Genomic DNA, 12,873 nt, shown 5'->3' with positions numbered 1-12,873 from the left:
TAAAAAATTGTCAAGTCTCCACTATAAGACATTACAAATGCTAACATTCACAGGATATTATGTACATCATTGTGCACTTACAATGTCATTAACATGATCAACACTTAAATACATGTATGTCCACACTAACAACCGTATCTTTTTACACATGTAACTCACTCTTAACACTGAACTTAAATGCTACGGTATACACTGCTGCTGCCGTGAGAAATGATGTATACACCGGTACTAACAACCCCTCCCCCATCCCCACAACCTCATTATAGCGACATCTTACAAAATCAGTCCCCATCTCAAGAGCCAGCCAGTTTTAGTTAGATAAAATGTATTTATGGTTGTTGGTTTGAAAAGTGTTTACAGGGAGTAACAATATTACACGAGCAGCCCAAACTGTGGGAAGGATATGATATTGTGACAATAATGACCCATTTGCCAAGACATTTTTATCTCACATGGCCTCGATCAAGACAGCCTGTATAATGCTTCACTTGCTGGAAGCTCCTGTTTGGTTTAAAAGCCCTGGTTTATCATTTACATTTAGTTCATCTATCAAACCTCTCAACACAACGCCTTGAGAACGGACTGTGGAGTCCAAGGTAGTCCATGGGTACAGGGAGAGTTTCTTTTGCCAATTCATAAGGCTAAAACGTACACAATTCAAAGCCATTGAAGACAGGATGTCCACTGAAACAGATAGCCTGGATATCTCATGGTGCAACTGAAATGTGTTCTCTTCATGGCCTTGACACATTCTACTCAATGATCATAGAATCCTGGTAGTGTAGGGTTAAAATATACAGATTACTTGAACAGGGCCTCACATTAGCATGTACTACTGTACTACTAGGTAGTCTCATTGGCATGTGTGATAGATTTCATTAAATTTCATTAAAATGGAAATTTTTCATTCAGCTCCATGCTATTTTGTCAAACTTCCTGGCAGACTAATGCAGACAATAACATAACCATCTAAATATGCTTGACCCCAAGCCTCACACAAATACTTAAGCAAACGATATATAATATCAACCTTCCCCGCAGATCAATATACAGGTAATATACAGACGTTTTATAAACAAGACTGTCCATCTATACATGTTCTGACTGCACTCTTTATGTACTTCTTGCAAAATTCAGCTAAATCAATTGCCTACAAGTGATTAGATAGATCTTGAACTTTGTAGGTATGCAGTGTACATTTATTCTTGTTAAAAATTTTCTAACTCAACAGAATTATATTGTTAAAAATGTGTACATGTATGCTACTTGATGATTTGAAGCACAGCAAATGGGATGAATAGGCAAATTATCACCTTGTGAGGTAGATAGTAAGTCTCATATAATTCTCAAAATTCAAATGTCCAGAATTCAAATTCCAACAAACCTTTCTGCATGTGAGCAAGTATCTGTGCACATAAAGGCAGTTATTACTCTGCCAATGAAAAAAAACCCACCAAAAACACTCCTAAATAACTAAGCAATGTTTAGCTTCGTACAGATTAAGACATCACAAAAATATTTTACACAGTTTCACTAGAATATTGGCATTAATCCCCAGATTTCTGTTCAAAATACTTCTGTTTGTAGCCTTTTTGAATGTATCTTTTGATAAAATCCTTTGTTAAAAAACATCACCAATGCAGACATTTACATGATGCACTCTCTTTATGATTTCAGATGATCACTCACAGCAAAAAGTACAAAACACAAGTGCATAAGACTTGCTCTGTAGCATTTAGTTTCTGTAGACAAAATACCTTCAACATATTACATACACTTTCTTCTAATTACATCCTCTCAAACAGATTAAACTCACTTTACCATATCCTACTGCTTGTCTATTTCCTTCTAGAGCGAGTAAGCCTCTTAGGGGCTGGAGAGGCCTTAGCAGGGCTAGCTTTAGCCTTTCCTCTCCCCCTCGTAACTTTAGGGGAAGGTTTGACTGGGGTTTCTGCCTTCTTGGCTGCCTTTGAAGCAGCTGTGACTTTTCCTTTCCTTGTAACCTTTGGGGATGGTTTTGGGGTTGCTGCCTTCGGTGTCTTCGGTGCTGCTCTGGTTTTTCCACCACGCGTCTTCTTCGGCGATGGTGTTGGTGCCGCCTCAGGAGCAGCCCGCTTGGTACCCCTCTTCGCAGGTTTGGCCGGTGTTGCTTCCTTCTTGGCCCTTGTTGCTCTCTTAGAGGGAGCTTTGGTGGGGGTCTCGACATCCTTGGTGTTGACTGCCTCTACTTCAGTTTTTGGAGTCTTGACTGGAGCTGCCTTCTTCCCTCGTCTAGTCTTCTGCACTGGGGGTGTGACTGCAACTTCAGCAGCTTCAGTTTCTGCCAGCTTTGCAGCCTTCTTTCCTCTTGTAGCTTTCTTCACCGGAGACTTCAGGGGAGACTTTAGTGGACTTGCAGCTTTCTTTCCCCGTGTGGTCCTTTTCACTGGTGATTTGGCAGGAGTTGCTACCTTTTTGCTCCTTGTAGTCTTCTTTGCTGGAGACTTCGCAGGAGTGGCTGCTTTCTTCCCTCGAGTGACTCTCTTAGCTGGTGATTTAGCAGGTGTTGCTTCAGCAGCCTTTTTGTCAGCACCTTTCTTTCCCCTGGTGGCTTTCTTTGCAGGTGTTTTTACAGGAGTAGACACCTTGCTGACTGCCTTTGCAGGAGTGGATTTATCCTCAGCTGGGGCAGATTTTGCAGCAGCTGTAGCTTTCCTTCCTCGTGTTGCCTTAGCAGCTGGTGATTTGATGGGAGATGCCACCTTCTTTCCGCGAGTCGCTCTCTTAGGTTTTGCTTGCACAGGTGTTGCCTCACTAGGCTCGGGCAATACAACAGGCTCTTCTTTTGCAGCTTTTGCCGTCTTCTTGGCAGCAGGTGCTGCTTTCCTCCCACGAGCAGTGCGCTTTGGTGCTTCTGGTGTTTGAGATTTTGCAGCAGCTTCCTTCTTTCCTCGTGTTGCCCTTTTGGCAGGAGATTTCATAGGGGTTGTTTTGGCTGCCTTGGCTGGTGTGGCTGCCTTGGCTGGTGTGGCTGCCTTGCCTGGTGTGGCTGCCTTGGCTGGTGTGGCTGCCTTGCCTGGTGTGGCTGCCTTCTTTGCTTTAGATGCTTTCTTTGCTGGCGACACAACAGGGGACTTTGCAGCTGCTTCTTTGGATGCAGTAGCCGGAGACTTTGCTGGAGACTTCGTGGACTTAGCAGGTGTCTTATCTTTTCTGGCCTTCTTCACTGCTGGACTGTCTGTAGGTGCCCTCTTCCTCTTTTGTCCCTGTTTTGCAGGAGTTGCAGCTGAAACTCTCACAGCAGCAGGAGAGGAAAATAGATCAGGAATTCCATCAAAGTCAGTATATGGGTCAGCCGCTTTTGGAGTCTTCATTAACTCTCTGATGCCAGTGTACTTGGGTGATGGCTTGTCTTTGGGTGTCTTCATTAGTTTGGAGAGACCAGTCATATCGGGAGTCTTTGAGGTCTTCTTCTGCTTAGCCTCTGCAAAGAGCCTGGACATTGCAGCCATATCTGGTGTTTTGGGAGTAGATTTGACCTTCGGTGTTTTGACCAGTCTTGCCACCCCAGTTGGAGTACTTGGACCACCTTTCACCTTTGGAGTCTTGACCAGTCTTGCCACCCCAGTTGGAGTACTTGGACTAGCTTTCACCTTCGGAGTCTTGACCAGTCTTGCCACTCCAGATGGGGTACTTGAACCAGCTTTCACCTTTGGTGTCTTGACCAGTCTTGCCACCCCAGTTGGAGTACTTGGCCCAGCTTTCACCTTGGGTGTCTTGACTAACCTTGTCAATCCATCAAGATCAATGGATTCCCTGACTTTTTTGGGCTTGGGTGCTTTTCTTTCCATAGACTTCCTAACTTTTGCCTTTGTAACTTTCCCTGTGGCTGGTGTCTTTTTCTTTGGAGATGCTGCAACCTTGACAGGGGTAGCAACTGGTTTGAGTGGGGATGCAAGGATATCTGATTTCCTGGGTTTCTGCTTGGTGTTTGAGAGAGGAGAAACAAACATTTCTCCAGGTCCTTCGGGTGTTTTCAGGTCGGAAGTGTCAATCGGAGTTTGCTTAGGTGGTGGGGGAGTCTGGAACAAATCCTGCAAGCCTGTGAAACTTGTGTTGGCCACTGCCTGGGATTTCTTTGTTGGTGGCTTTTTGTATGGAGTCTTCCGTCCCTTTTTGGTCTTCAGAGGTGTCTTGGCCTTCAAAGTCTTCTTGAGGACAATTGTCGCAGGAGATTCAGCATGACCGGTGCTGCCAACTCCGTGTTTTGCAGCCTTCTACAATGGAGAAGTGAGAAAGAGAGAGAGGCAGAGAAAAGAAAATGCAATTTATACATTTTTCAATGCTATGTTATGACCTTCATGGTAAACAAAGGCTTCTCAACTTGTATTGTCATCGGAAAGGGATGATCAATTTTGTGAAACCCGTTTGCCTCATTTAAAGGGGCCCTGAAATCCAAATGCATGTTGATTTGTGTTGATTTATGATACCCTGAACATCACTTTTGCGGTGAAACGAATATCTAGAAACATTCCATATATTTTTCATGATTTTTTCTTTTATTTTTCTTCAGATTATTTGGGAACGCCCACAAAAAATCCTTCCAAACCAATCAATATTCATATTCTTGAGATGACATCATCTGTCAATCATTGCTAAAGTGCTGAAATGTTTAACAAAAGACATTGGAATGCACCTTCCCCTCGACTCAGCTTAGCTTGCATGTTCCCTCGCCATGTCTTTTGTTACTCACATTAATATGACAGAAACATGCGAGTTATGCTGAGTCGACGGGAAGGTGCATTCCAATGTCTTTTGTTAAACATTTCAGCACTTTAGCAATGATTGACAGATGATGTCATCTCAAGAATATGAATATTGATTGGTTTGGAAGGATTTTTTGTGGGCGTTCCCAAATAATCTGAAGAAAAATAAAAGAAAAAATCATGAAAAATATATGGAATGTTTCTAGATATTCGTTTCACCGCAAAAGTGATGTTCAGGGTATCATAAATCAACACAAATCAACATGCATTTGGATTTCAGGGCCCCTTTAAATGTGTCAGACATGAGTTTGGTAATCCAGGTTATTTACATAGTTAGTTTTGTTTTTGTTTGCTTATATTCTGTTTGTTGTTGTTCTTCTTTTTTTTTTTGGGGGGGGGGGGGGGGGGTAGAGTGCACAATTATGTAGAAATCTATGCTAGAAGACAGGGTCCAAATTGTGCTTATCTCTTTATGTGCCATGTTCGCACGCCTGACTCATTCAACAGCGTGCCAAGTACACATATTTCACTCAAACACACAAACCCGCCAAAACCGATATAGATAAATCGCCAAATGCCACAGTACGATGAAAACCCCAGTCACAATTCCATTCCTGTCATATGTGGTGTGCATTATGTGGTGATTGAATATCAAGCTGTGTTACATCTTGGATATGCGAGTACATTCTTTCTATCACTGTTTTTGTATGGAAAAGTCATGCCTCGACAATATACTACCTACTGGCCATTGAAAGAAAAATAATCATGGATTTGTCATGAAATTTACATCATAGCAAATCTCGGCATTTTGCCTACAACTTTACTCATTGCATGTCCAGCAAAACAAGCATCTATAGAAAGTTATATGGATTTGAGAAATAGAATGTTTTCCCCGAAGCATGCCTACATTGTAGTTACAGAATAATGCGGCACATGGGAGGTTACTGTAACACTGTGGCACATATAGAGTTTATTACATTACGATTATCAAGCATTAGAAATATATACACAATATCACATTAACATACATTTAATAGCATGTGAACTCTGAAATAAATGAATCTCATGAAATCATTATGAATTAACATCAATTTCAGTGTAGACCGAAGATCTCTTGTCATGTCTTTGATATCTATTACATGTATCAAGTGGAATGGACTTCTCTGTAAAGAGTATTGAATTATCTTTGGTTTTATTAAGTTACTATTCCTTACCTTTGGGGTCTTGGTCTTGGCAAGTTTGCGCACTTTTTCCACCTTTTTGGCGATAGCCTTTGCCTTTGCCTTTCCTGCCCACTTGACAGTCCAGCTTGGTTTGACAGTCTTGCTACTGGCGTTCTTCTTCACAATGTCTGCCCATGTTGGCTTTCCAGCTGGTTTACGAGCAGATTTAGGCTTTGCTGGGGTCTTCTTGAGAGCAGATCTGGCTGGAGTCTTCTTGAGAGATCTGGCTGGGGTCTTCTTAAGAGCAGATCTGGCTGGGGTCTTCTTGAGAGCAGATCTGGCTGGAGTCTTCTTAACGGCAGATCTGGCTGGAGTCTTCTTGACGGCAGATCTGGCTGGAGTCTTCTTGACGGCAGATTTACCTGGGGTCTTCTTGACTACTGATTTGGCTGGTGTCTTCTTCTCAGCAGACTTTGCAGGTGTTTTCTTGGTTGCAGACTTCACTGGTGTCTCCTTCACAGATTTCACTGGGGTCTTCTTTGACGCAGACTTAACTGGTGTTTTCTTTGTTGCAGACTTCACTGGTGTCTTTTTGGTGGCAGATACAGGACTGTTGACTGTTGGTGTAGTAACTTTCTCAGCTGTTCCAGTGGGAGTTGACACCTTTGGAGTGGCCGCCTTTGCAGGAGTCTTCTTCTCTGCAGTCGGAGTCTTTGGAGATGCCTTTACTTTCTTCAGCTCAACCCCCTAAACACAAATGGAGATGAATGTGAATAACTGTATGATTACATCGTGAGAATAGAAGGCAGGACACATACCATGCATACATCAAGTTAGCATCTGAAGTGTTAGAAACATAATCCTTTTAATGCTTTCATATTCTTCTATCTATTAAGACAATTGCATGTTCATTTGAATATAGCTGTCCATACTCTTTTCCAAGTCTTGTGATACAAATAAAAGAAAAGAAATGAAAAAAGAGTGTTTAATTAGTTCCCGCTCAATGCTGAACTCGTTGCATAAAATTGTTTTCATAAATGAAGTAGCAGTACAAAGCTACTTGCATTCATTATTGTACAACTGTTGCTTTCAAATCACAACTGAGACACAGGTAATTGATTTAACAGACAATACATTTGTCTTACAGTATTTTGTCATTTCTTTCAATTCAATCTCTTTCTTGGATTTTACATCAATCTACCTAAGGGCCCTAAGTCTAATAAACTTGGTTGACCAACATTGACTGTAAGTACAATTGTCTCATTGGGAGATGTCTTACCTTCTTAATGGCTTCTTTCATTGGAGTAGCCAGGGTCTTTGGAGTGGTTTTCTTCTTGGCGTCTGCAGCCGCCTTCAATTCTTTCTTCATCGGAGTGCTCATACCCTTCCTGGGAGAAGGCCTTCTTTTCTGCTTCAGGGCAGCCTCAGCCACAATCTCTGCTTTCATGTGTTGGGGGAGGGCCTTGGGGAGGCTCCGCCTCTTGGCAGCAGCTGCCTGCTTGATCTCCTCCTTCATGGGTGTGGCAATTTTCCTCACAACAGATGCAGCCTGAGGAGTGATCTTGACCACCTTGCCTTCCATCACACGACTGACGCCCTTCTGTGGGGATGGGGTCTTGAACATTTCGGGAAGGCCCGTAAAACTCTCGTCAGCCAGCAGTGCAGGGCGTCGGGGAGAGCGCTTTGGAGAGGCCCTTCCTGCTGGAGAAGTAGGCTTTGAGCTCGCCTTAGCACTCTTGGGCGTCTTCTTCTTCTTGGGAGTAGCCTTTGGAGTAGACTTGGGTGTAGCTGCTTTGGCAGTAATTTTGGATGCACTCTTGGGTGTTACTGGTTTAGGGCTAGCCTTTTGAGATGCCTTGGGTGTGGCAACTTTGGGTGAGGCTTTGGGTGTGGTTGCTTTTGGAGATGCCTTTGGTGTGGCTGCTTTGGGAGGGGCCTTGGGTGTGGCTGCTTTGGGAGATGCCTTGGGTGTGGCTGCTTTGGGAGATGCCTTGGATGTGGCTGCTTTGGGAGAGGCCTTGGGTGTGGCTGCTTTGGGAGAGGCCTTGGGTGTGGCTGCTTTGGGAGAGGCCTTGGGTGTGGCTGCTTTTGGAGATGCCTTGGGTGTGGCTGCTTTTGGAGATGCCTTGGGTGTGGCTACTTTGGCAGAGGCCTTGGGTGTGGCTGCTTTAGGAGATGCCTTGGGAGTGGCTGCTTTGGGAGAGGCCTTGGGTGTGGTTGCTTTAGGAGATGCCTTGGGTGTGGCTGCTTTGGGGGAGGCCTTGGGTGTGGCTGTTTTGGGGGAGGCCTTGGGTGTGGCTACTTTGGGGGAGGCCTTGGGTGTGGCTGCTTTAGGAGATGCCTTGGGTGTGGCTGCTTTTGGGGAGGCCTTGGGTGTCCTGGACTTCTTAGGGGTGGGACTCTTGGGCGCTGGTGACTTTTTGGGGCTTGGTTCTTCTTTGATCGATGGCTGGGAGGCAAGGGCAGCTAGAGATGCCCTCTTTCGGATCAGGCCACGGAGCGGAGAGGCAGTAGCATCAGTAAGGCTGCTGAGTGATCGTCTGCCTGGAGATTGACCACGTTTCAGTGGGGTGAGTGGTGGCAAACGCTTATCAAATCGCTCAGGACTGAGTGATGGTCCAAATGACACACGCTTCTTCTTTGCACTGGGAGCCATGTCACTGACGGAGGTACGTTTTCGCTTTTGACCAGATCCTGGTGTCTTCTTGCCTAGAAATGTGTAGACAAAAGACAAGAACTTGAATCAATAACAAATGATTCTTTCAAACAAGACAGAAGGGTACTCTCAAGTGGTAATGGAAAATATGACATTTACTAAATGAACAGAAAAATAAAGGAACGAAAAGCTCTATCAAGCAATGCCTCTGATAGAGAAGATCTATTCTCAATAATTTTGACTAGCATGACTGCTGCAGGCACACATATGACACTGCAAATTAGACCAGTGAAGTGTGCCATATATCAAGCAATGGATCATACAACAGCTCTAAAGTGTTTTCAATGAACTTGTCAAAATCTGTTGCTTTGTTGAAGTCTGCAAGAACTATTACTAATTTTGACAGAATGTTGTACCACACTCCCTTATATTTTTGTCATGGTGAAATTTTGCGAATTGTGTTCTTGGTACATCTGGCATTTATCAAAGCTTTTCTAGATAAAATCAGTAAGTAATCCTGTTTAAGTTCATCCTAAAATCATGACTGATGTTTCATCAAATCTGAATGAGTGCCTACACTGGTGCATCAGCAGTGAAATACTACACAATTTGAGCTTGACATGTAACTTTAACAGGGGTCGCACTTAACTTTTTTTTAAAACTAGCCAGGCGGACTACTTGGAATCAATTTTGACACCGAAGCAATATTTTGGCTAGACGGACGGACTAGTAACTTCATAATTTTACGATTTTTAGCTAGTCCGACGTGATTTCGGGTGGCCAATGGCCAGCGGACCATCGCCAATTTCGAACCCTGAGTAACCTTTGACCTCATGACCTTTCAGTCTGATAAGTCAGGTCAAGAGACACTTACACAATTCTAGTTCTAGTACATGAACAAGTACAACGAACTGGTAAATACATTGATATGTCATGCCAATATGTGTTGGTCTGAAACTTGTTGTTCATGGTTCTTTTTCTCAACCCAACCATGTGCAGATACATCCCATATCTGATCACTTTGTATTATCTACATACCCTGACTCTCTTTCTGGCAATTGATCACAATTGCATAACTCGGTGCAACATTATCTATCAAACCATTAACCCTATTCTAACTGGGGGGGGGGGTTCAATTTGACCCCCTCGACATTTTGTGGCCCGATTCCGCAACGCGAAAAGATTTTGCCGCGTCGTTTCATGACTTTTTTCATCGAAGTCTCCCGCATATTTTGAGACCAAATTTGCGACATCCAGGTACACTGTTCTGAAGTTACGTAATTTTTGCATATATATGCAAGTCAACCTGAAAACAGCTCAAATTCATGATATCATGTGCAAATCCAATGCAAATTGTGTTCTTTATCAAATTGACATGAATTAGATCAGGTCAACTTTAAATCATTGAAATTTATCAATTCTAACATAGATAAGCTTGAAAGAGTGCCTGCAACAAATTTTGGAAAAAAAGAAAACAAAAAAAGAAAACAAAAGGTCGAAAATACATAAGAAATTTACAAAACAATAAAAAACAAAAGAAATTGATTTTGATTGTGCTATTTTCTTACAAGAAAATTGTTTGATGTGTCTTGAGGAATTCTGACAAAAATTTAGCAATCCTTCAATCTTTTTAATGGAGTTACAGGTGAAAATATAATTTCATGCATAAAGTTGCATAATTAATTTACTAAAAATAGAAAATCAATATTTTTTTTTTAATTGTACGACCATGTAATCGCGCCATCAGTGCTGAGATCTGGGGGGGGGGGGGTTCTCGACGTTTCGCGATATAATTCCGCGAGAAGGCCTATGGAAAACAGTGCTCTGTCCTGAAAGTCATAAAAACCTGATTATTATTTCAATTAATCACTTTCATTGATTAGTTTTGTGCTAATTATGGTAGAAAAGTGGTAAGTGACAATTTCCAATAAAAAAAAAGGAAAAAACAAAAGTTGAAAAACAAAGAAATACGTAAGAAATTCTGAAAACAATAAAATACATAAGAATTGAAATGAGTTTTGAAAGTTTTTGTGATGTACAATTGTTGAATATACCAAAACAGATTTACAGATCAAAAATTAGACTCTCAATGCTTTTAATCAGGCTAAAATATGATCTTGAGCTTAATTTACATAATTAATTAATTAAAATTAGAAATTGCTTGTTTCAAAATATCTTATGACACAATATTGTAGATTATGACGCGGGTCTCAAGCATGCCAAATTTCATCGCGATCACACCACCGATGGCCGAGATCTCAGGGGGCGGGGGCGGAATCCAGCCCCCCCTGGTCTGAGCATAGCCAAAAAAGCCCGGCCCCTTTAGGGTTAAAATAGGGTTAAATATGTCATCACAAAAAGCCCCATCCCACAAAAAAGGACAGGAAAATCGAACTAGAGAGCCACTCCGAGACTGTAGACCTCCGCCAAGCAGCTCATTTCCCATAGACGCGTGCTGAAAGTCACCCTTTTTTCCCAATCATAAAGAAGCCTGTCTGTTGCATCTCAGAGTCTACCTCATCACCAGCTTACTGCATGATGTGCCTTGAGCACCAGCTTGGTGGATGTTTGCACAACTGAAATATATGCAGCTTGAAATCCCTTTCTTGTTGACCCTTTTTGCCGATAATAATCCTTTAAAAGAATTAAGAATCCTAGAATCAGATGTTTATCTATGTTTGATTGCCTGTTCCTTGTGTCAGTATCAACTTTTCCTGTAAATTTCATCAAAATCTGTTCACAACTTTTTGAGGTACTTTGCAAACGGATAGAGAAACAAACTGACACACACAAAAGAAACCTCCTTGGCAAAGGTAAAAATGCCCTTGTTCCCACTTTGTTTCCTCATTTTTCCAAATGCTCTTATCACACACATAGACCATATCAGGGAAATTGCCCCCTGATGGACAATTACCCCCTGGCTAAATACTGGTTAGTGATAAAGTTAGAGTAAAGATCAGGGTTCGGGTTAGGTTTTAGGGTTAGAGTTTGGGTTAAGATTAGGATTAGGTTCAGAATTAGGATAAGGGTCAGGGGAAGGGTCCGGGGGAATTGCCTGGAGGTAATTGCCTTAGACCCACAGAGACACAAAACGACTTCAAAAACAACACGAGCAAATGAAAGATAATCACAATTATGGACAGTTTAGAAAGACGCGTTTGTGCCTTACCACCAGATTTCGGAGTAGCAGCCTTCTTTGCAGTACTCTTTGGTGTCTCAGCCTTGGGTGTGGCAGCCTTGGGTGTGGCAGCCTTGTGTGTGGCAGCCTTGGGTGTGGCAGCCTTGGGTGTGGCAGCCTTGGGTGTAGCTGCCTTAGGAGTGGTGTTCTTAGGTGTCCCTGCTTTCGGACTAGCGGCTTTGGGAGAGGCTGCCTTGGGCGTGGCCTTCTTAGCTGGGGACACACCTTCCTCCTCCTCTTTGACTGGTGCAGAGCGACGCCGCAGCTGACTGATAGAGTTCTTCAGTGGGGTGTTTTGTGGCACTCGTGGGCTTCCAAACGGTGTCATCTTGGGGCAAAATGTAACAAAGAAACTCTCTGCGTAATTGAGGCACTATGTATATAGCACAAGCCTTCATATGCTTCCATAAATATATTTGCAAACAATGTGAGGTAAAGGTACAGATGTTTGGACATACTTTTAGTACAATGTCTCAGGTTTTGCTGTGAAAAATGAATTAATGCAATTATTTTCATATTTCATGGTTCTGCAGCAAAGATACCTAAAGAATTTCAGCAAAATTATCATTACTGTCATGCAAGGCAATGACCCAAAATCAACAAATGGACTGATTTGGGGAGTATAACATTTAATACTCTTGAAAGTGTAACGTGACTCAATATTTGAGTATTTGAAAAAAAAAAAATGTCATACAGAGAATAAATCAAATCAAATCAAAATCAAAATATTCACCTGAACTGAATGGTTCCCTTACAGTGTAATGCCACTCCATGTTCAATTTGTCTTCAAATCCTACTTCCACATAGTATACAAGTAATGTTGTTGCTCAACACTTCTCTTTCTGATGTGCATCAAAAGCTTCAGTGAATTTAATTTGCTGAAATTAAATAAAATTGAATGACTTGTGTCTTTCACATTTCACCTTTTGGATCATAGTCACTTAGCATAGCTACACTGATTATAGTTTGCGTTACTTTTGCAACCCAGAAAATGAGATTCCTGTCATATGGTGTTATATTTTAGAGGTAGGTAATTTTGTCTCTTTCTCAGAATAAAGCTGGAAACTTCTTTATGATGGACAGGGAATAAATACTATTGCATTTCAATCAAATTATTCAGATTCTGAAATA

At 42.2% G+C, this 12,873-nt stretch overlaps 1 protein-coding gene across 1 annotated transcript in view; it reads right to left on the bottom strand.

Moving 5' to 3' along the window:
- Window positions 1-1,655: 1,655 nt before the first annotated feature.
- Window positions 1,656-12,873, bottom strand: part of LOC140241482 (uncharacterized) — a 28,885-nt gene continuing 17,667 nt past the window's right edge. The window contains exons 7-10 of the mRNA XM_072321211.1: window positions 11,734-12,070; window positions 7,188-8,617; window positions 5,960-6,655; window positions 1,656-4,256 (exon numbers count right to left, since the gene is read on the bottom strand). Coding sequence (XP_072177312.1) covers window positions 1,839-4,256; window positions 5,960-6,655; window positions 7,188-8,617; window positions 11,734-12,070 — 4,881 coding nt within the window. The 3' untranslated portion in view covers window positions 1,656-1,838. The remainder of the gene's footprint in view (window positions 4,257-5,959; window positions 6,656-7,187; window positions 8,618-11,733; window positions 12,071-12,873) is intronic.

This window comes from Diadema setosum, chromosome 18 (assembly GCF_964275005.1).
Source record: "Diadema setosum chromosome 18, eeDiaSeto1, whole genome shotgun sequence".
NCBI lineage: Eukaryota > Metazoa > Echinodermata > Echinoidea > Diadematoida > Diadematidae > Diadema > Diadema setosum.
Note: the sequence above shows the minus strand (reverse complement) of the source record. Positions and strands in the feature narration are given on the sequence as shown.